The 19,697-nt window shown below is 40.5% G+C and overlaps 4 protein-coding genes across 6 annotated transcripts; 3 read left to right on the top strand and 1 right to left on the bottom strand.

Moving 5' to 3' along the window:
• Nucleotides 1–1,391: 1,391 nt before the first annotated feature.
• LOC135631063 (ABC transporter B family member 9-like) lies at nucleotides 1,392–9,901 on the top strand. Its single transcript, XM_065138452.1, has 12 exons — nucleotides 1,392–1,786; nucleotides 2,415–2,469; nucleotides 5,408–5,583; nucleotides 5,951–6,172; nucleotides 6,247–6,485; nucleotides 6,585–7,110; nucleotides 7,185–7,458; nucleotides 7,533–8,160; nucleotides 8,249–8,477; nucleotides 8,551–8,817; nucleotides 8,914–9,177; nucleotides 9,252–9,901. Exons 1-12 carry the CDS (start codon nucleotides 1,520–1,522, stop codon nucleotides 9,894–9,896), a joined length of 3,792 nt encoding a protein of 1,263 aa, XP_064994524.1. The 5' UTR covers nucleotides 1,392–1,519; the 3' UTR covers nucleotides 9,897–9,901.
• A 483-nt stretch (nucleotides 9,902–10,384) lies between these two features.
• Nucleotides 10,385–15,171, bottom strand: LOC103976505 (uncharacterized). Of its 3 annotated transcripts, none has more exons than XM_065138453.1 (3): nucleotides 14,806–15,171; nucleotides 11,199–11,605; nucleotides 10,385–10,512 (listed from the first exon to the last, which is right to left on the bottom strand). In XM_065138453.1, exons 1-2 carry the CDS (start codon nucleotides 15,086–15,088, stop codon nucleotides 11,223–11,225), a joined length of 666 nt encoding a protein of 221 aa, XP_064994525.1. In that variant the 5' UTR covers nucleotides 15,089–15,171; the 3' UTR covers nucleotides 10,385–10,512; nucleotides 11,199–11,222. The 3 variants fall into 3 exon arrangements, with proteins under 3 accessions (XP_064994525.1, XP_018676132.2, XP_009390004.2); XM_018820587.2 differs by having other exon boundaries at nucleotides 11,207–11,605; XM_009391729.3 differs by lacking the exon at nucleotides 10,385–10,512 and having other exon boundaries at nucleotides 10,824–11,605.
• Nucleotides 15,172–16,259: 1,088 nt separating this feature from the next.
• On the top strand, nucleotides 16,260–17,182 carry LOC135631103 (membrane protein PM19L-like). Its single transcript, XM_065138513.1, has 4 exons — nucleotides 16,260–16,445; nucleotides 16,518–16,737; nucleotides 16,811–16,856; nucleotides 16,928–17,182. Exons 1-4 carry the CDS (start codon nucleotides 16,328–16,330, stop codon nucleotides 17,030–17,032), a joined length of 489 nt encoding a protein of 162 aa, XP_064994585.1. The 5' UTR covers nucleotides 16,260–16,327; the 3' UTR covers nucleotides 17,033–17,182.
• A 536-nt stretch (nucleotides 17,183–17,718) lies between these two features.
• On the top strand, nucleotides 17,719–18,947 carry LOC103976503 (ervatamin-B-like). The gene is made up of 2 exons (XM_065138478.1): nucleotides 17,719–18,199; nucleotides 18,268–18,947. Exons 1-2 carry the CDS (start codon nucleotides 17,767–17,769, stop codon nucleotides 18,852–18,854), a joined length of 1,020 nt encoding a protein of 339 aa, XP_064994550.1. The 5' UTR covers nucleotides 17,719–17,766; the 3' UTR covers nucleotides 18,855–18,947.
• Nucleotides 18,948–19,697: the final 750 nt, after the last annotated feature.

The raw sequence follows: 19,697 nt of genomic DNA, 5'->3' as shown, positions 1-19,697 counted from the left end.
CGCTTAAGCATTTATTGGGAGAGTTGGTAGACAGATATTCCTACAATATTAGACCATGCTTCTAGTGCTAAAATATTAAGGAAAATATCGTTGATGCCTTGGGATAGCTCGATGTGATTCAGACCCGTATGCATAGGGTTGTCTAAAGTATCTCCGAGGTGAAAACGATGAGCTCCTAATATGTCATATGTATAAAGTTCAATGTTGAGAGATGTTTCTCGATCCGATCCCTTCAATACTCAAGTTAATAACACTATATGTCTGAATACAAGTGCGAGTAATTTTTGGAAGTTCATTTTTTATGTGTTAAAGATGAGCTTTTATACCTTGTTATAAAAAGAAGAAAACTTATGATTATCTTTGTGAAAAATTTATAATTATCTTTTTTTATCATAAATAATAATAATAAAATAGCGATAAATGATAATAAGAAAGTTTCATCTTCGCCTATTTCTCTGTGATATGTTGGATGATTAATTGATAGTGTATCTCCTATCATTAAGTATTAATCTAAATTCTATGAAGATTTAGTATAAATATTTATGAGGGGGTAGGAATCAAGACTAGTAATCTCAGTACTAGTTAAAATTTGACTCGGTATATTGATCTATCGAGTATAAATATATCGATACATACCCTCTTAAAAAAAAACATATTGAGTGCATACCATGTGTCCTATTATAAAAAAGGTATAGACTCTGTGTCGAGATGGTACACGTTCTATACCGATAATATCGTTCGATTCTTTCTGATTCAAACCCCATAAATATTGCAATAGCAAACATGGGTCGGAATCATAGTATTGAATCAAACTCAATTGTCATGCATTCTAAATTAATGTTTAGGATAGTAATTTATGTCATATTTTTCAGAAATGAAGATACCATTATATGTCTATCTGCGACGCTGCTTCCTTTTATACATATAAGAGAGAGAACAAAAGACAAGGAAACGCTTCGAAAGAGAAATGTTGCCGTATCATGCAAGCCTTGCCGTTCCGTTATCCACCTAATTCATGCGTCAGGTGCGCCCCCCCGGTGAGATGGATCGTCCGTCTCTCACCCATGTCCCTTCCCAGTACATCTACCCGTTTCCACTTTGGCAAGAGAGACGGGGCCCACCTGGGTGACCGACGCAGGGACGGGAAAGGCGAGAAATCTAGGAGAATGAAGTAGAAGCCCGCTTGATGTAGACCACGTGTTCGACCCAGACCGATCGTCGCCGTCCATCGGTCCCCGGGCCTTCTTACTTCTGGAAGCGTCGGTGTTCCGGAGATTGGCATACATTGCTTCGAGGACGCGGGTACGTTTCATTTCATGTGGAGGTACCGCCCGATCACCGTCCCTTATATTCTCCCCACTTCTTCGTTTTGCCCTTGCCGTTACCGATCGTAACAAACTCGATCCCCTGTGAGAAGTGGAGTCAGAAGCATACGAGAACTATTCCTTCGTTCCTCGCTGCTCTCCCCAACGAAGAAGAAGGAAAGATTCCACTCCCTCTCTCTGTTCGAAGGAGAGACATGGGGGACGAGAGCACGAACATAGGAGAGGCGGAGGCCGATGAGAGCGGCGGCGAGAGGGGGAGGAATAAGCAGCCGGTCGAGAGGGTCGCGTTCTACAAGCTGCTGTCCTTCGCGGATGCGTGGGACACCGTCCTCATGACGACAGGGACGATCGGCGCGATCGGCAGCGGATTGGCGATGCCGATCATGACCTTCATCTTCGCCGAGGTCATCAACATCTTCGGGGTCGCCGACCGCGAATCCATCGTCCGTGAGGTCTCCAAGGTGCGCCATAGCCTCCATCTTTGCGTTGATAGTATTCCGAGCTACGTTGCAATCGAGTAACCCATTATTCTTTTGCGTCTGATCGTTCTTTCATGGACACTATCATGGAAAGAATACGATTTATCCATATGGTTTTGCGTGTGCTTTCATTTAGAACTGGGAGAGATTGAACTTCTACAATGATGATAAATTTAAGTTATCTTTTAGCTAGTCTTAATAAATATCTTCATTAGATGATCACAAATCTCATAAATCCATATTATTATGAAAGGATCCAAACTATCTTTATAGGGTTTAACATCTCCTCCCACATGTCAAATGTAGATGTATGACGCAAGTTTAAATGATCTGATACCATGATAAGGAATTAGATTGGATGATCATAAATCCTAAAATCTTAAACTATTAAAAAATAAGGAATATATATTTATGACTCTTAACATTTCTCATGTCTTGAGAACGTATTCGAGATTCTATGACAAATATATGGAGAATAGATTTCAATTTTTTTTATTTTTAATCCAACACAGTAACAGCTATCTGAAGGCATTGATTTATTATGTTGTCACTTCTGTTTACTGTCCTTTTGTTGTAGACTATACTCTAATTTTGGAGTATTTTTGGTCAGGTGGTTCTAAAGTTCGTTTATTTGGCAGCTGGATCAGGAGTTGCTTCCTTCTTACGTAAGCGAATTCATGCCTTCATGCCATTTGCATCACTGCATCAGCATGCATAGCTTCACATACATAATGTTACTTAAAACGATGATAAAGCACAAAACATTGTTAATTTGAACATCAAGTAGCTTAGTCCAGATAACTTAAACCAAGACCCGTTATCAACACTCTTTTACATATCATATACTCGTGACACTTATACATACACATACGTGTGCATATATATATACACACACAAACAATACATGCATTCATGTATGTATATGTAAAACATACAACGATACATGCATATGTTTTAATGTACCTGAATAAACACATACATACACACAATATATGTGCTTCGAAAAGTCTATTATAAAAAAATACAAAGAGAAATGATTTAGAGATGGTGTTAGTATGATCAGTTGAGTCTTTGCACAATTAAGTTTTCTCTATGTAATTATAACTTTTCTAAACACTCAATATTATAAACCCCTATGTAATTATGAGAAATATGAAATAATTCCATATGTGATGTGTTCGTTTAAAGTTCATGTACTCATATTCCATATAAATTTTCATACATTTTTTTAAAGAATCTTTTGTTTAATTAAAGGTAAAATGGTGAGAAGCGTCACTTCCCTAACTTGAAGTGAGCTATTTACTCTAGCAAAATTGGTAAGGTTATGTATCATAATTTTTATATTTCTATTGATAAAGGGAAAGTTAATACACTAAGTTGTTGTACCAAAAATAAAAAATCAGATACCCTTGATCTTGACTCCGAGGGACACCACTCGTTCCATTTAACCAATTGAGAACCTTCAACTTATTATATTTAAAGCTTTCCTCTTTAGTTATTTTGGAAACTTCTAAGATAACAATATACTATACTTCTTATTAAGAGCTAATTACTGCAATTAGTTATCCTTAGTATCTCGGTCCTTATATTTTCAAAAATTACATTTAGATTTTTATATTTATTAATAAAATATTTAGCTCTATTGCTCCAACAAAACCCTTATCTCTTTCTTAATTTTTAACCTTGTATAGGGATCTCAATATTTTACTTTCCTAAATAAAAGGATTCCAATATAATTTTTAAAAATATAAAAATTAAGATGCTAAAGATAATTAATTAGTAACTAATTACATAAAATAATATGTAATTATCCATTTTTTTAATATTTATACTTTGAGAAGGTATACGTTATAAAGTGTCCATTTTTATCTTTGATGATGTATTCTTTGTCAGCATCCAAACAATCCTGATAAAAAAAACACCATCATATTCAAGGATATGTTAGAAAAGACATAAGTTAATAGTGTTAAAAGTTCTATTCTTATATTGTGCTTGATTAGTACCTATTAGAGTTGAACAATAATCATTTGTCATGACAGTCATTTTGCACAATAAAGAGTAAGGTCAACCATTACAAAATATGTGACCATTATAATTGAGACATAGAAACCAAAGAGAAATACCAATAGGACTCCTTTACCCTTTTTTTTTTTTGCACTTGTCCCTCAAATAACCAATAGTCATGAGGCTAATGGGAGAAGAGTTTGAAGTTGCATGCACCTGGTTGGTTGGCTAGTCATAATAATTATAAATAAATGCACATTCGCAGAAGATGTGAGGAGAGTCAGAGAAAAGTTTAGACAAATGTTCAATTGAAAGTGCATGATTCTATTTAAAGAAAAATAAAGGTTGGTAATCTATTCCTAAATAATTTTTATATAAATAATTTAACTTTACAAGAAACCCCAAGCCCCACATCACCTTCCATCCTAACTAACTTTTCTCGATGTGGTGAAGATTGTTTCACATGTAAAAGTAAGCACCGCTAGAGGACAATGAGCCTTTAGGAGCATAAGGCCATATCCAACTATCAGGTGTGACATGAAATTTGAATAAGTTTAAACTAACCAACAAGGGCTGAAAATGATCTTTAAGTAAGTTGCAATTTAAAAAAAAGAAGAGGAAATAAGATCATCTACAAAGGAAACATTAGCTATTTCATTCAGACTAATGTAAGTTGGCCACCAAACCAGAGAAAGATTATCAAACCAAGGGTTATCCCAAATTTTAGTGTTATTCCATTGCTAATTAGCTTACAAAAGCCTCTCATAAGTCCCAAAGTGTTAAAGAAAGTTTTTTTTCGAGTCCAAGAGAGATTTCTTTTAAGAAAAATACCAGAGATTTAATTGATCATATTTGGGAATAAGAATGCGGGCCCAAAACAGTTTTTATTATTGAGAATAGGGAGAATTCTTTTAACATAAAGATTTTTTTTTGTTTTTTCATAACAAAAATATCTTGGATACCAAGGTCACCAACATCTTTAGGGCTGGAAACGGTCTCCCAATTGATAAGGTGGATTTTATGATCATCCTCCTTATCATTCTAGAAGACACCATATGAAAGTTTTACAAGTCTATTATTGATCTTTTTATAATATCCTCCTTATCATGTCACAAAAAGTCACATGGATTTTTCACACATCATTTTATAATATTTTTTGTCAATACAATGTATAAGATAATTAATCTTAATTTTCAACAAAGCACTTGCTTGTATAATGCCAAAAAAGACCACTGGCTTGGTCACACGAATCTTGACAATATCTGCTACATTGATTTGAAGATGTCTGGATCAACTAACAAGTATGTTGTACCATTTACCTTCCAATTATAAATTTCTGAAACTATTGGTCGTGATTGACGCCTAATTTGTTGCTGAATGTATCTAAAGAATGAGATAGTTTCTCAGCTGTTTGATTAGGTCTATAATTAGCCTTTTTTACTGAATCAGGACAATTGATGTATCATTTTGTGTGGACTAGAAGGATTGATGTCTTTTGATACACGATATTCATTCCAAATTTTTTCATAATACATCATGAAACAATTGTCCCCCTACACCTAAAAGTCTCGCCTAAATATAGTGAACTTTTGGTGACAGAGGTGGCTTGCTGGATGATAACCGGAGAAAGGCAGGCAACACGAATCCGTGGTTTGTACTTGAAAGCAATACTAAGACAGGAAATTGGATTCTTTGATAATGAAACATCTGCTGGTGAAGTGATTGGTAGAATGTCCGGAGATACAATACTTATTCAAGATGCTATAGGTGAGAAGGTACGTATCGAATTTTTTCTTAATATGAAGCCCTAAAATCTCCATAACAAGGTGGTAATATCTCAACAATTTAGCCTCAAGCTATATGGATATTATACCTTCATTGAGACTCAATGTAAAAAAAGTCGTACTTAATTAAGATCTTCTTATAACTCCTTTTAAAATGCATTTCGATTGTAAAGCTATCTTTTAATCTGCATGGGCAAATTGTATATGAAACATGTTGTAGGTTATTTCTCACAGAATCTTAAGAATTGATGCATTCATTATCTTGACATATGCAAGTCCCTTTCTAAAGATCAAGTTATATGTTGACATCTGCTGTAATCATTATCTTCCTAAGAATCACTTTATCTGTCTTTTTCAGGTCGGAAAATGTCTGCAATTAGCTGCAACCTTCTTCGGCAGTTTTGTCGTTGCATTTACCAAAGGTTGGCTTCTGTCACTTGTCCTGATAGCGAGTTTACCTCTCACCGTCATTGCCGGTGCCGCCATGTCATTGATAATATTCAGATCATCAACCCGCGGCCAAAAGGCATATGCTGAAGCCGGCATTGTTGTCGAACACACAGTCGGATCCATCAGAACAGTACGTAAAGATTCTCTGCTGCATTCCGCATTTAAGGTGAAGCTGTTTATAATCCTTGTTTGAATGAATCTCAGGTTGCAGCTTTCAATGGTGAGAAGCAAGCAATCGACGATTACAAGCAGCTCATCAAGAAAGCATATGGAGCTGTTGTCCAAGAAGGGATCGCTGCTGGGGTGGGCATCGGTTGCGTTCTAATGTTCATTTTCTGCAACTACGGTCTGGCTGTATGGTACGGTGCCAAGCTCATCATCGAGAAAGGATACATAGGAGCAGATGTTTTCAATTGCATGGTAACTGTCACGACTGGTGCAATGTAAGTCACATCCCCGGCACCAGTTTGTTTTTGCAGGAAAAATAACTATGAATTAGGCTCATTTCTCTTGTCTTCTCTCGATTTATTTTGCTTCACCAGGTCTTTAGGTCAGGCATCGCCATGTCTGACCGCGTTCTCGGCAGGCCAAGCTGCAGCGTACAAAATGTTCGAGACGATCAATCGAAAGCCCGAGATCGACGTCTACGACACGAGTGGGATCGTGCTGGAAGATATCAAGGGCGACGTTGAGTTAAAAGATGTACGATTCAGCTACCCAGCGAGGCCTGACCAGTTGATATTTAATAGCTTCTCCTTGTTCGTACCAAGTGGCACCACCATGGCTTTAGTTGGAGAGAGCGGCAGCGGGAAGTCAACTGTGATCAGCCTGGTGGAGAGGTTCTACGATCCCCAGGCCGGTCAAGTACTGATCGATGGCATTGATCTGAAGGAGCTGAGGCTGAAATGGGTGAGGGAACGGATTGGACTCGTCAGCCAAGAGCCTGTCTTGTTCACCACGACTATTAGAGAGAACATCGCCTACGGAAAGGAAGGTGCAACAGCTGAAGAGATCCAGAGAGCAGCTAAGCTCGCTAATGCTGCAAAGTTCATCGACAAGATGCCAAACGTAACCCGGAGAACACCTACCCACCAACATGTGACCAAATGCTCATCTTCTTAGTTCATTCCCGTCTCCTGCAGGGGCTTGACACCATGGTCGGCGAGCATGGCACGCAACTCTCGGGTGGGCAGAAGCAGAGGATAGCGATCGCGAGAGTCATTCTGAAGAACCCTAAGATCTTACTTCTTGATGAAGCAACAAGCGCATTGGACGCTGAGTCGGAGCGGATAGTGCAGGAGGCTTTGGAGACGGTCATGACGAATAGAACCACTATCGTCGTCGCCCATCGCCTGAGCACCATCAAGAATGCCGATACGATCTCGGTCGTGTCTCGTGGAGAACTCGTAGAACAAGGTACGTGGAAACAGAAACCTCTCGGAAATCTGTAGCTTCACAGATCTGGATAACTGCAACATCGACACATGCAGGTTCACATGCTGAGTTGATCAAGGATCCTTATGGCTCCTACTCCCAGTTAATACGGCTGCAAGAGTTCCATGAGCAAGAGGAAGAATCAATGATTCCAGAGTCTGATGCCATGGATTTGAGTTATATAAGACGGTCCGGGAGCAGTAATTTGTCCTCCAGGATATCCGTCGGCAGACGTTCATCATCACTCGGACGTAGCCGCAGAAACTCCACGCAGGATTCCCGCCCAGAAGGAGACAGACTCGACGAAGAGGGTGCCGACGAGGACGAGATGGACAAAAAAGCTTCTGTTAGAAGACTGGCTTATCTGAACAAGCCTGAGACGCCTGTGCTTGTGTTGGGATCCATAGTAGCTGCCATAAATGGCGTCATTTTCCCAGTGTTCGGGATTGTTATTTCAAGCGTGCTCAAGACTTTCTACGAACCCCCAGATGAACTCCGCAAGGACTCCAAGTTTTGGGCAGTGATGTTTGTTCTTCTCGGAGTGGTCACTTTCCTTGTGTTGCCGGCGCAGCACTACCTCTTTGGAGTGGCTGGTGGGAAGCTGATCGAACGAGTACGTTTCTTGTCGTTCGAAAGGCTGGTGCACCAAGAGATCGGCTGGTTTGACAAGCCTTCCAATACCAGGTTTGACTTAGCCATGCTTTTAGTCTCGGTAGTACGTCACTCAATTCCAATACCCACAAACATTTCACTCATGTGCTTCTCTTTGCAGCGGGCAAATCGGCGCGAGGTTGTCAGCAGATGCTTCGACCGTGCGAAAGCTTGTCGGAGATTCCTTGTCCCTTGTAGTCCAGAACATCGCAACATGTATCGCAGGGCTTGCGATAGCACTGTTAGCAAACTGGAAGTTGGGGCTCATAGTCCTCGTCCTGCTACCTTTGTTAAGTTTGCAGGAATATGCTCAGATAAAGTTTCTTCGTGGATTCAGTGAAGATGCAAAGGTGATGTCCAGCACCCCGCTTCTCTCTCTCTCTCTCTCTCTTCATGAATTCTTTAGCAAACTGTGTGTTGCAGAAAATGTACGAAGAAGCAAGTCAAGTGGCAAGCGATGCGGTCGCCAGCATCCGTACCGTGGCTTCGTTCTGTGGAGAGCAGAATGTCATGGATGCTTACCTTAGGAAATGCGAAGCTCCCATGAGAAATGGAGAGAGGCAAGGGATCATAAGCGGCTTGGGCTACAGTTTCTCGTTCATTGCTCTGTACTGCACGTATGCTCTCTGCTTCTACATAGGAGCTCGGTTTGTGCACGACGCCCAAGCAAACTTCGCCCAGGTGTTCAGGGTAAGTGGTGAATCTTTCTTTCTTCATATCGTGTATTCCTTTTCTTCTTCTTCTTCTTCTTCTTCTTCTTCTCTCATTCTTTCTTTCCAATGCCAGGTGTTCTTTGCGCTAACCTTGGCAGCCCTTGGAGTTTCGCAATCAAGCACAGCTGCTAGCGATATCAACAACGCCCGGGATAGTGCTCGTTCTATCTTTGCCATTTTGGACCGGCAGTCGAAGATCGATTCGAGCACCGACGAGGGCGAGGTGTTGCAGAACGTGAGAGGAGACATCAAGTTCCACCATGTCAGCTTCAGATATCCATCCCGTCCTCACGTGCAAATCTTTAGAGACTTGTGCTTGAGTATGCCCGCCGGAAAGGTAGAATCCATCAGCTTTACTGGAGAGGTCACCTTCTTCTTATTGTTGTTCTTCTTCTTCTTGGTATTCTGCAGACTGTGGCGCTCGTCGGAGAGAGCGGCAGCGGGAAATCCACGGTCATTGCGCTCCTGGAGAGGTTCTACGATCCTGAAGCGGGCACAATCTCTTTGGATAGGATGGACATTGCGAAGCTGAAGGTGAGCTGGGTGAGGCAACAGATGGGCTTGGTGAGCCAGGAGCCGGTGCTGTTCAACAGCACTATACGAACCAACATAGAGTACGGAAAGCAAGGACCAGCGTCGGAAGAGGAGCTAGTGGCGGCAGCGGAGGCCGCCGGCGCGCACAGGTTCATCTCGGGCTTACCGCAGGGGTACGATACGAGCGTGGGCGAGCGAGGGGTGCAGCTGTCGGGCGGGCAGAAGCAGCGGATCGCCATCGCCAGGGCGGTCCTTAGGGACCCGAGGGTGCTGCTGCTGGATGAGGCGACGAGCGCGCTGGACGCCGAGTCGGAGCGCGTGGTGCAGGAGGCGTTGGACCGCGTCATGGTCGGGAGGACCGCCGTGATAGTCGCTCATCGGTTGTCGACCATCAGAGGAGCTGAGACGATCGCCGTGGTGAAGAACGGCGTCGTGGCCGAGAGAGGGCGACACGATACGTTGATGGGGATCCAGAACGGCATCTACGCTTCTCTTGTTGCACTGCAAACTAGTTCCACGTGAGGAGTAGGAGGAGAATGCTGTGGTGGTTACGATTGATTGTTCGACAAAGTCATCTCAATTGGCAGGTTGGATCCAATGGGTATGCAAATACCTTTTTAATTGTATTGCAATTTGTTTCGCCTCCAAAATGACTTCAATTAAAATTTTTATTGTATTAGCATAAAATAAAAAATCACTGAAAACATGCAGAAGACAAATACCAGTTCAAAAAAATAAGATTGGAATTTGTTCCATTAAAGTTTTTCCTTTTATATGCTCTTGCATTTAGAAGACCATGATATGATTAATCTATCTCGTTATTCATCCCAAAGGGAGCATTTCCCAACACTTGGGAGAAAAACATAAGCCCGCTACTGTCCACACAGTAGAAACCGCGTCAAAAGCACAATACCACCATACAAGTATAAGAGGGTGAGCTTGTTGAAAAAAAAAAAATTATATATATATATATATATATATATATATATACAGAGAAACCAAAGCAACTATCAGTTTCTATTGCTACCATTCAAAACCAAAAAGTAAACCAAGCGACCAACAGTTTTAAGCTGGGTTGGACATACCTAAACATATCTTGTATCCTATCCATTGGACAAGATTCCATTGCACTAGTATCCTGTCAAACGCAACAAGGTTACTCTTTAAGATTCACCAAGCCACGAAGTTTATTGTAAATGAGTCATCAAGAAAAGCACAGATAAATTGGCCCATGCACATCACAGTAGCAGCTACCAATGTGTGTGTGTGTCTGAGAGAGAGAGAGAGAGAGAGAGAGAGAGAGTAGAAAAAGGCACACAAGAATGTATATCCAAAAAATGGATGTGACAGCATTTTGGTTATATAGCATACAGCCAAAGAGAGGTTAGCTTCTAATATTGGTGCCGAGAAATACTATTGATCTCCAGTTAATGCATCATTCATTTGCACTGAGAAGAAACAAAAATTTGATAATAGAAATAGTATGCAAAAGACATGCAATTCTGAGGGGTCAAGTCTGCTTAAGCACGGTAGAGTCAATAGAGCATGACATTGCTAATCCCATGGACAATGGATGAATAAAACCACCCGTCTAAAGATTGGGTTTTCTTTACAGTACTAACCCCAAATATTAGATGCTTTGTGTGACTGCAGTTATGGATAAGTTAATTGGATCATGTGTAACCATGGAAGAAGGCTACCAAATAGCTCAAAACTCGGAGTCATGGACAAGTTAATCGGACCATGTGCAAACCAAAGAGCTCAAAACTAAATCAACACCATGATAACAAAACTGTAAATGAATGAGCGGCAGATTGTGCTTACCCACATACCAATGCAATATTCTGCTCATGCATTTTTCTTGCTATCAGAATGTGACAAATGGTGATCAATTGATTGCAATTGGCTCCGCAGGTTTTGGTTGTCCTCTAAGAGGCGGTCATATTCAAGAAGTAACCCTTCAGATTGTTTTCTCAGAGCTATGGCATTAGCCTCTGCCGTCTTTACCTCTTTCATTCTTTCTTCTGAAGCCAATTTTAATTGCTGTATCTCATCATTGAGACTCGTGATCTTTTCTTCACGTCCTTTTATCTCATCTGATTTCCCACTTTTCGCTTCTTCTAATAATCTGTTCTGCTTCATTGCAGCCTCCATGCTCTTTCTTAACCCACGCCACTCTCTTATGTAATGGTGAAGACGGTCAATGATTAGAGCAAGAAACAACGAATATCCTGCAAAAAAAAGAGAAAGATTTCCATTTTCAGAGAGAACAAATGAAAAAACCATATTTGCATCAGTTCTAGCATTTAAAATAGAGCAGAAAAAATCCTGACATTCAATGAACATATTTAAAGTAAAAAATGTACGATAATGTTGCTTGGTCTCCATCCAAGAATTCCTAATTTTCGGCTAGTGCCTCACTTTTCAACTGTATATGACCATCAAAAAAGCTAAACTGCAGGCTACAATAAAGTTTGTCAAAACAGAAAACAACCAAAATTAACATGATCATAATTTATTAGTCAAGCTTAGTTTGCCTGCATTATATCTCTTGGATCGAATATAAGAGTTTAGATATTCCACTGTAGGGGCAATATTACAGGGGTTATGCATGCTAGATCCTCCCTTGTGAAGCTGTGAATGACTTGTACAAAGGATTGAGGTGTTTCCATGAATATATATATAATGGTTCTGAAAAGTTTCTGATCATGATTAGCACATGATGCGTTTGCAATATTAGAGTGTTTGTATTAATAATAATGCTGAATTGTTATAATATCCTTTATGATCGTCCATTTCTTATGGTGATACACATGAAGACCTGTAGAATGATAAGATTTTGCATTCAAGCAATCTTCTCAATATTAGAAGGTAATATGTGAACATTATAGTAGAATATGAAAAATAAAATATTGTTTAAGTGTGTACTGATTGATACTTTCCAGCCCCTACACAATAATTAAGGTTCATTTTGATTAAGCCTGACTGAGGCTAAGTACTGATATGTTCAGTTTAACAGGGGCCAAAACACATGAGCATTTAGAATAGAAGCGTATATAATTTGTGCCAATGAGAATGATGGTTCTATCCCATAAACAGTGATAATTAGAATACTGTAACAGTCTTTTGGTAGGGCATTGGGCACAAATTAAGCCTTAGTGCAACAGTAGGAAGCTCCTTTACGACCTAGAAGACCAGGGTTCACGTCACGGAAATAGCTTTTTTAAATATTTAAAAGTTTAACTGCAAATATTGACATTCCCGCGACCCTGCATTGGCGGGGAGCCCACTGAGTATGCCCTTTCTTTTTGTTTTGGTATGGCACGATGGCACAAAGTTCAATGTGACATGAACTGGTCGAGCCATGCCCATTCCACTAGTTCCTGTTGAGATCATATCCGTTTAATACAAGGGACCAACCAATCTTGTAATACTTGAGTGCCTGAATTTGTTCACTAATCCAAGAGATCCGAACTATCTTAGACTCACCAGCAAACTATACAATCTATAGAGTGGAGTAAGCTCACTGATCAGAGGTCAAAGTTATACACACATGAATACACTTATTAATTTCTACCTAAATTATAGAAGTAAATAGCACACAAACTATAGAGCAGAAAGGATAACAAAAGGTACAGTGAAGATTAGAAGGAAGAAAACTGCTTCTACAATGAAAAGGAAAAAGGAGAATAAATTAGAAAGGACACTGCCACCAGCAATTAGCAAACATCAACTTAGCACATTTGCTGCTCTATTACCAACACAAACCTATATTTAAGGTGAATTGTACTCTGATACTCTTACAAGAGAATATACCTTTTGCTGCTTGTTTTAGTTTCTATATTATCAACTAAGAAGAAATTCAGAGAATAACCTAGGCCTTCACGGGGTCACTTAAAGCTAATCATGTCATTCTTGAAGGCTTCAAGATGCTAGGGTGGGTTGTAATATTTTTCTTCCATGGTGTAGTTTGCCAAGATGCAATTAATCTCTTCAGGTTCAAAATCTTGATTGGCCCTTCTTTGGGCTTGTGGCGAATACTAACTACTATTGGAGACTCTGCAAAATGGGGGAGAACATTGTTGGTATAGCTTGTATGATCTTTGGTAATGTTCGGATCATTGACAATCCCTCGTGCACATAAGTGTAATCACCAGTTACATTGATGTCCAACTGGTTTTAGGTGTTGTCAATCAAAACTTTACGTGGGCTCTCTGGGCAACCTTGTCATGCATGGACAATAAGTTTGTCATTGATCAGCAGGCAGTAGCATAAGAAAATAACTTCTTTAATTATGCCAATGGAGACTCATACAAGAAGTGATTAGCATCGTAATAAACATCCAACTCTTTGTAGCTAGGCAAGGAGATAGATAGCAAGGCATGATGGATGGACACAATAGTGGTAAGTCATAGTAGAGTGTCAAAAAAGATCCCAAAGGAAAAGTAATAAGAAAAAGTTTAGCAGAACAGGGAGAAAAAGGGGAGAAGAGAAAGACAGCAATGGAAGAAGATAAACTGAGAAATAAAAGCTTTATTATCCTTTACATTATGCACTTAAGAGCTGATACTACCCTCCACAAAATCCCTCTATATATATAATTCTTAAAACACAAGCATCATAGAAAAATGACATATCCTATGCTATACGCATATTAGGACTTTCAGACACTATAAAGATCCTTCAAATAGCCAATAAAAATAAAAGTATTGCTACAAAAAGTTTCTTATTGGCTTCCCTATCCATCTTCTCCAAATATAATGATGACTTTCTTGGGTCTCCTATTATATAATTTGGGGCTGCTATTGGTCGCCAGACCTGGTTGCATCAAAAGACATTCTAAGTAGGATTCATGTTAAAACTCTTGAAATTTATTGATCCCAACTTACTCTATCAAATCATTATAGGAGATGATACACATATACGTGAAGAGGTTTCATATAAATTTGACCAGGGCGTGACATCAAGCCCCCTCAAAATGATCATTCAAGGATCTAACAGAATCAAGTTAGCTCTATAGTTGAATCAAAGGGCTAAATACTATCTTTATTTGGCCGGTACTACCACGAGACGATCGGGGTTAATATATGGAGGCTCTGTCGATGATGTCAATTGACTCATTATCGTATCCAATCCATCATTGAAGATGAAGGTTAAGTCGTTGTTGTATGCATCATAGCATTGCCAAGACCACTTAATAGTCAGGATCACTCAACTAAGATGGTTTGAGACTGGAATAGGTCCAACGAAGTCTCGACCTCATATGCTAGTTTGTGTTCTGCCCTAACCAGAATTGTCGATCGCCGGCGTTGGCGGACAAGCAATTTGACGAGACACATGTTGAAGTCAAAGAAGAAATCCAGACAATACTACTCAAGCAGGAGACAACCAAAAGCCCTAAACGAGAGAAAGAAGGAGAAGAGCTCTGCACCCATGAGGGAAGCCTCGAGAAAGTGCCGGCTATGGAGGACCTGATCGGTGGGGGTGAGGGCGCCGATCTGGTCGGATCGGCTCCAGATCTTGGACATGCTGTAAAGGCTGGATCCGAGAACCACGAGACCTGTGGCGGCGATGGTCCTCACCACGAGGGGGCCACGTCCGCGCTTGAGGCGGTCGAGGCCGAGCAGGGCTAGCTTGCGGAGCGGGGTGTTGAAGAGGAGCACCCCCACCACGGCCACCTCCGCGAACAGCAGCGCGAACAGCAACTGGATCATCGGGGCCTCCTCCTCTACCACAACACGACGATGACCTACCGCGAGACGAACAGAACGAGCTATGAGTTAGACGATTGAGAGGTATTTAATTTGGCCACTATTGATGGCTTTAGACAGTGTCGGCAAAAGAATTACATATTTTTATTATTATTTTAATAGAGTTTTATTTTTTATCATTTTAAATATAATTATTTTGAGATACATTTTGATATTTGAAATTTAGTCGGGAAAATTTTTCAAAAACATATCAACTTTTTACCTTTTTTTCCCCTAAAATTCCTCCTTTTGATTTATTTTCGTATAACGTTATTTATTTTTTAAAAGATAATATCATCTTTCACCATCATCTAATAGTTTTTATTGTTCGAAGAGATAAATAGTATTAGTGTTGATAGAAAGAAAGAGACAAATGATCGCGAAAGAGGACGAGGAAACAAGAATAGCAGGAGCCATAAATATTCGATGAACTCATATATTGTCGGAGGGTAAGGATAATGCATAGAGGTAACGAACAAGATATGGAGGTAGTAGTCGATGAGTTAAAAGTTAAGATAATATCATCTTTTAGAAATTAAAGATATTTTTAAAAATATTATTTTTTTATAAAGAATTTGCCCATTTAGTTACTGATTTTTTCAATATATTTAGCATAAAAGATATACTTCTATATTAAACTTTATTCATTCACTTTTAATGTGGGAATAAGTTGGGGTATTACATCTGATGTGAGTAATACTGGATACATTTGTTTTACTAAGTATTATTTCTTTGAATAATAGAAGAGAAATAAAGCTGCAGTTTGCCGGAAACTGCTTACTCTTCATCTTTGCCATCGGACTGTTTAGAGACCATGATTTGCCTGCAGCCAGAAAGAGTAATGACGCCAAACGATCTCTCATCTTTCCCAACTCTCTTTTAAGCTCGTCAAAAAATGCTGCGTTTGCCTCTACCGAAAAGAAAACATGGAACAGATAGAAGAAAGCTAACGTGGAAAGATGAGAGATCCGAGTAGGCTGTACTATTCCTCCCCTTCAAGGCTTAGGCTCCTTTCCTTCCGATACAAGTCTTGTTTAACGTTTAGGTACCCCACAGATCACAAAACACACCGAGTCAGGGCAAGCAAAGAACATTACAAGCTGTGCATCGGCATGGATATAAGCTGAGACCTCTGATCTCCATCTGCTGCAGACTAACAAGTAGAAGAAAGGGAAACACCAGCCTTCTTCTACCCTCGGAACCATGGCACTGAAGCCCGTGGCGTCCCTTCTTCTCTTCCTCAACTTCTGCATGTACGTCATCGTCACTGCCATCGGAGGATGGGCCATCAACGTCGCCATAAATCGCGGCTTCATCATAGGTACAACACCTCGTTCAGATCAACCCTAAGACCGACCTCGCCATTGCTGATCCGTTGTCTCGAGTCTTGCAGGTCCTGAACTCACCCTCCCAGCTCACTTCGCCCCGGTATACTTTCCCATCGGCAACTTCGCCACTGGCTTCTTCGTCGTGTTCGCTTTGATCGCTGGCACGGTCGGCGCCGCATCCGCCATCGCCGGATTCAACCACATCCGATTCTGGAACTACGACAGCATGCAGCCTGCGGCGTCTTCTGCTGTCACTGCATGGCTTCTCACGCTTCTTGCGATGGGGTAATGGCAAACGCTACGCATGGCAATACTTGACCCGTGGATGCCTACTTAATTCGATCACATTTGGTTGCAGTTTGGCCTGCAAGGAGATCGTTCTGGAGGGAAGAAATGCACGCCTGGTAAGAAATGACAATCTTCACATCTTTCTATGAACGCATTACTTTAAGGAAGAGTGTGTGACGCTTTGCAGAGAACCATGGAGGCTTTCCTGATCATTCTATCAGTGACACAGTTGGTGTACATTCTTGTGATTCATGGGGGTTCATCTACACGTCAAGCAAGTGCAAGGAGTTGATATGATCCCTTTCTATCCCTTGATGTATCTATTTGTGTGTTTCCCATCAAGAAGAAGAAGAAGAAGAAGAAGAAGAAGAAGAAGAAGAAGAAGAAGAAGCTGGCTTGCTATTGTGGGATCTTTGTTGTGTAATTGTAGATTTGCTGGGCGTGCACACATTTGACTGTTGTCGTTAATCTGATCTTATTTCAAAAGAAGGGTGTTTTGATTTCGGTATTTCAAAAGAAGCTGTAAATAAAGCATTAACTAAGCAACTAATTCAAGTATTAATCAAACAAAAATAATTATATAATTAATTTTAAAAATAAAAGTAATTATCTGATTAGATAGCAAATGACATTATAATATGAAAGATTAAATATCTTTATAAAAAATGCATTAAAATAAATAGCACGCAAATGCTTAGAATTATAGTGACCAGTGTGAGCATTTTTTTTATGCACCATTTAATATTGTCAAGATGTTTACGCAAGTATAAAACCTTACAATATTCTAAGCACTTGCGTGCTAATTCGCATTAAGCAACACGAAAACATTACTTTATTTCTGCAAGAATTAATTTGCGCCTTTTGGCTGGTTTGTCAACGCTACATATGGATACCGTGCGCGGGTACAAACGACGCAGTCTTCGTCAACCCGTAGTTGGATCCCTCTACATAAACACAGGCTTGCATGCAATTGATTTCACCAACATCAAAGCACAGAATAATTGTCTGCATTTGCTGCGAACAAGCATGGCTTCTGCATTCAACCTACTGCTCTTCTTTCTCGTCTGTAGCATCTTTTGCAGCACTTGGCCGACGGCCTCCGGTGGCGTTCCAGACCATGCAGTGGTGGAGAAGTTCGAGAGGTGGATGGCCAAGTATGGGCGCGCCTACAAGAACATGATCGAGAAGTCGTACCGCCTCGGTGTGTTCGCCAAGAACTTGAAGTACGTGGACGCCTTCAGCAAATCCGGCCGACGCAACTACACCATCGGCCTTAACCAGTTCGCAGACCTCACCAACGAAGAATTCATGGCAACCCACACTGGACTCAGGCGACCCAACGCCGCCTCCAAGCCACCGGCCTCACCCTGCTCGTACCAGAACGTGACCGGTGTTCCCAGTAACGTCGACTGGCGGAGACGAGGTGCAGTATCTCCGGTGAAGTACCAAGGTTCCTGTGGTAAGCCGATATCAACTCTGCTCTCGATATATATCGAATCGAGCTTGATCGCTTTGTCACCAAAACAGGATCTTGCTGGGCGTTCTCCAGTGTAGCTGCGATAGAAGGAATCACCAAGATCAAGAAGATGAAGTTGATGGATCTGTCGGAGCAAGAGCTCGTCGACTGCGTCTCCTCCAATTTCGGCTGCAACGGTGGGTGGATGAACAACGCCTTCGCCTTCGTCGTCTTAACGGGAGGCATCACCACCGAAGCCAAGTACCCGTACGTAGGATACCAGCGAGGCTGCGACTTCGAGAAGCTCTCGCATCACGCGGCCTCCATCGCCGGATACCAAGACGTCCCGGCGAACGACGAGGGAGCACTCATGGCGGCGGTGTCGCACCAACCTGTGTCGGTAGCCATCGATGCCGGTGGACTCGACTTCCAGTTGTACACAGGTGGGATCTTTAGCGGGCCTTGTGGGACTGACCTTAACCATGCGGTCACGGTTGTGGGATACGGGAAAGATTGGCGTGGGATCAAGTATTGGATAGCGAAGAATTCATGGAGCAGCAATTGGGGTGACCATGGTTACATACTGATGAAGAAGGATGTCGCCGCGAAGGAAGGACTCTGTGGTATCGCCATGGCTGCTTCTTACCCAACCGTGTGAGAGATACAGAAGAGCTATGTCACGCCCAACCTTATCTAATTATGGACTCTGTATTTTACCTTTTGAATAAAGCTATGAATATGTAGTGGCAAAAATCATTATGTTGAGAATTTGGATCCAAAAAGAGGAGATAGAAAGTCAAACATAAATAGAATAACTAAAAATAATAATAATATTTTTAATTTATGATTAAAGACTACTTCATTGATGAAATATACCTCTCTATCAATACTCTATGATGCATTGCTCTCATAAAAAATAAAAATCATCCTCCTATTTAGACTCATGATATTTAAAATACTATATGTATTATCTATATCAAGTAAAATTAATTAAGCTGTGGCATCTCTTAGATCAATAAAACTTTTGTTAACATTATGTTAGTAGCCTCATATGGATATATGTTAACGGTTAATGTTTCATCTTTATAAGACTCATCTTTCCAAATTTTTTGATTTGTATTTGTTAATGCTTTCACAATCTACAGTAAAAATACTAAAATGTATCCCTTGTGGTACTATGATATTCATATCCACCACAATTGGTGTCATCTATCACATCCTCCTCTTCGAAGGCGACGACGAGTAGACAAGCATAAGAGGTGGGAAAAGAGAGTAAATGCAATAGATAGTATTCATAATCTATTTTGTTGGTGATCGAAGATGGTGGGGATGATAGTTTGTTGGCGATCGAAGAAGGTTGGTAGAGGACAAAGATATATTTTTGTCAAAGTGATATAAAAAAGATGTACCCCTTGTTACTATTCATAATCTCTTAAAAACTTAATAAAAATAATATTTTACTATTCACAATACTATCTTTCCCTATCGCCCGCTCTAGGTT

This window comes from Musa acuminata, chromosome BXJ3-2 (genome assembly GCF_036884655.1).
Source record: "Musa acuminata AAA Group cultivar baxijiao chromosome BXJ3-2, Cavendish_Baxijiao_AAA, whole genome shotgun sequence".
Classification (NCBI taxonomy): Eukaryota; Viridiplantae; Streptophyta; class Magnoliopsida; order Zingiberales; family Musaceae; genus Musa; species Musa acuminata.
This window is presented reverse-complemented; position numbering and strand designations above follow the sequence as displayed.

Excerpts from the sequence above, each read along its gene's own strand:
- LOC135631063 (XM_065138452.1), top strand. The coding sequence starts at position 1,520 with ATGGGGGACGAGAGCACGAACATAGGAGAGGCGGAGGCCGATGAGAGC. Across the intron at positions 8,161-8,248 it reads GACAAGCCTTCCAATACCAG|CGGGCAAATCGGCGCGAGGT; the intron begins GTTTGACTTAGC and ends TTCTCTTTGCAG. Across the intron at positions 8,478-8,550 it reads GATTCAGTGAAGATGCAAAG|AAAATGTACGAAGAAGCAAG; the intron begins GTGATGTCCAGC and ends TGTGTGTTGCAG.
- LOC103976505 (XM_065138453.1), bottom strand. The coding sequence starts at position 15,088 with ATGATCCAGTTGCTGTTCGCGCTGCTGTTCGCGGAGGTGGCCGTGGTG. Across the intron at positions 11,606-14,805 it reads TCTCGAGGCTTCCCTCATGG|GATATTCGTTGTTTCTTGCT; the intron begins GTGCAGAGCTCT and ends TTTTTTTTGCAG.
- LOC135631103 (XM_065138513.1), top strand. The coding sequence starts at position 16,328 with ATGGCACTGAAGCCCGTGGCGTCCCTTCTTCTCTTCCTCAACTTCTGC. Across the intron at positions 16,738-16,810 it reads CTCACGCTTCTTGCGATGGG|TTTGGCCTGCAAGGAGATCG; the intron begins GTAATGGCAAAC and ends ATTTGGTTGCAG. Across the intron at positions 16,857-16,927 it reads AGGGAAGAAATGCACGCCTG|AGAACCATGGAGGCTTTCCT; the intron begins GTAAGAAATGAC and ends GACGCTTTGCAG.
- LOC103976503 (XM_065138478.1), top strand. The coding sequence starts at position 17,767 with ATGGCTTCTGCATTCAACCTACTGCTCTTCTTTCTCGTCTGTAGCATC. Across the intron at positions 18,200-18,267 it reads GAAGTACCAAGGTTCCTGTG|GATCTTGCTGGGCGTTCTCC; the intron begins GTAAGCCGATAT and ends TCACCAAAACAG.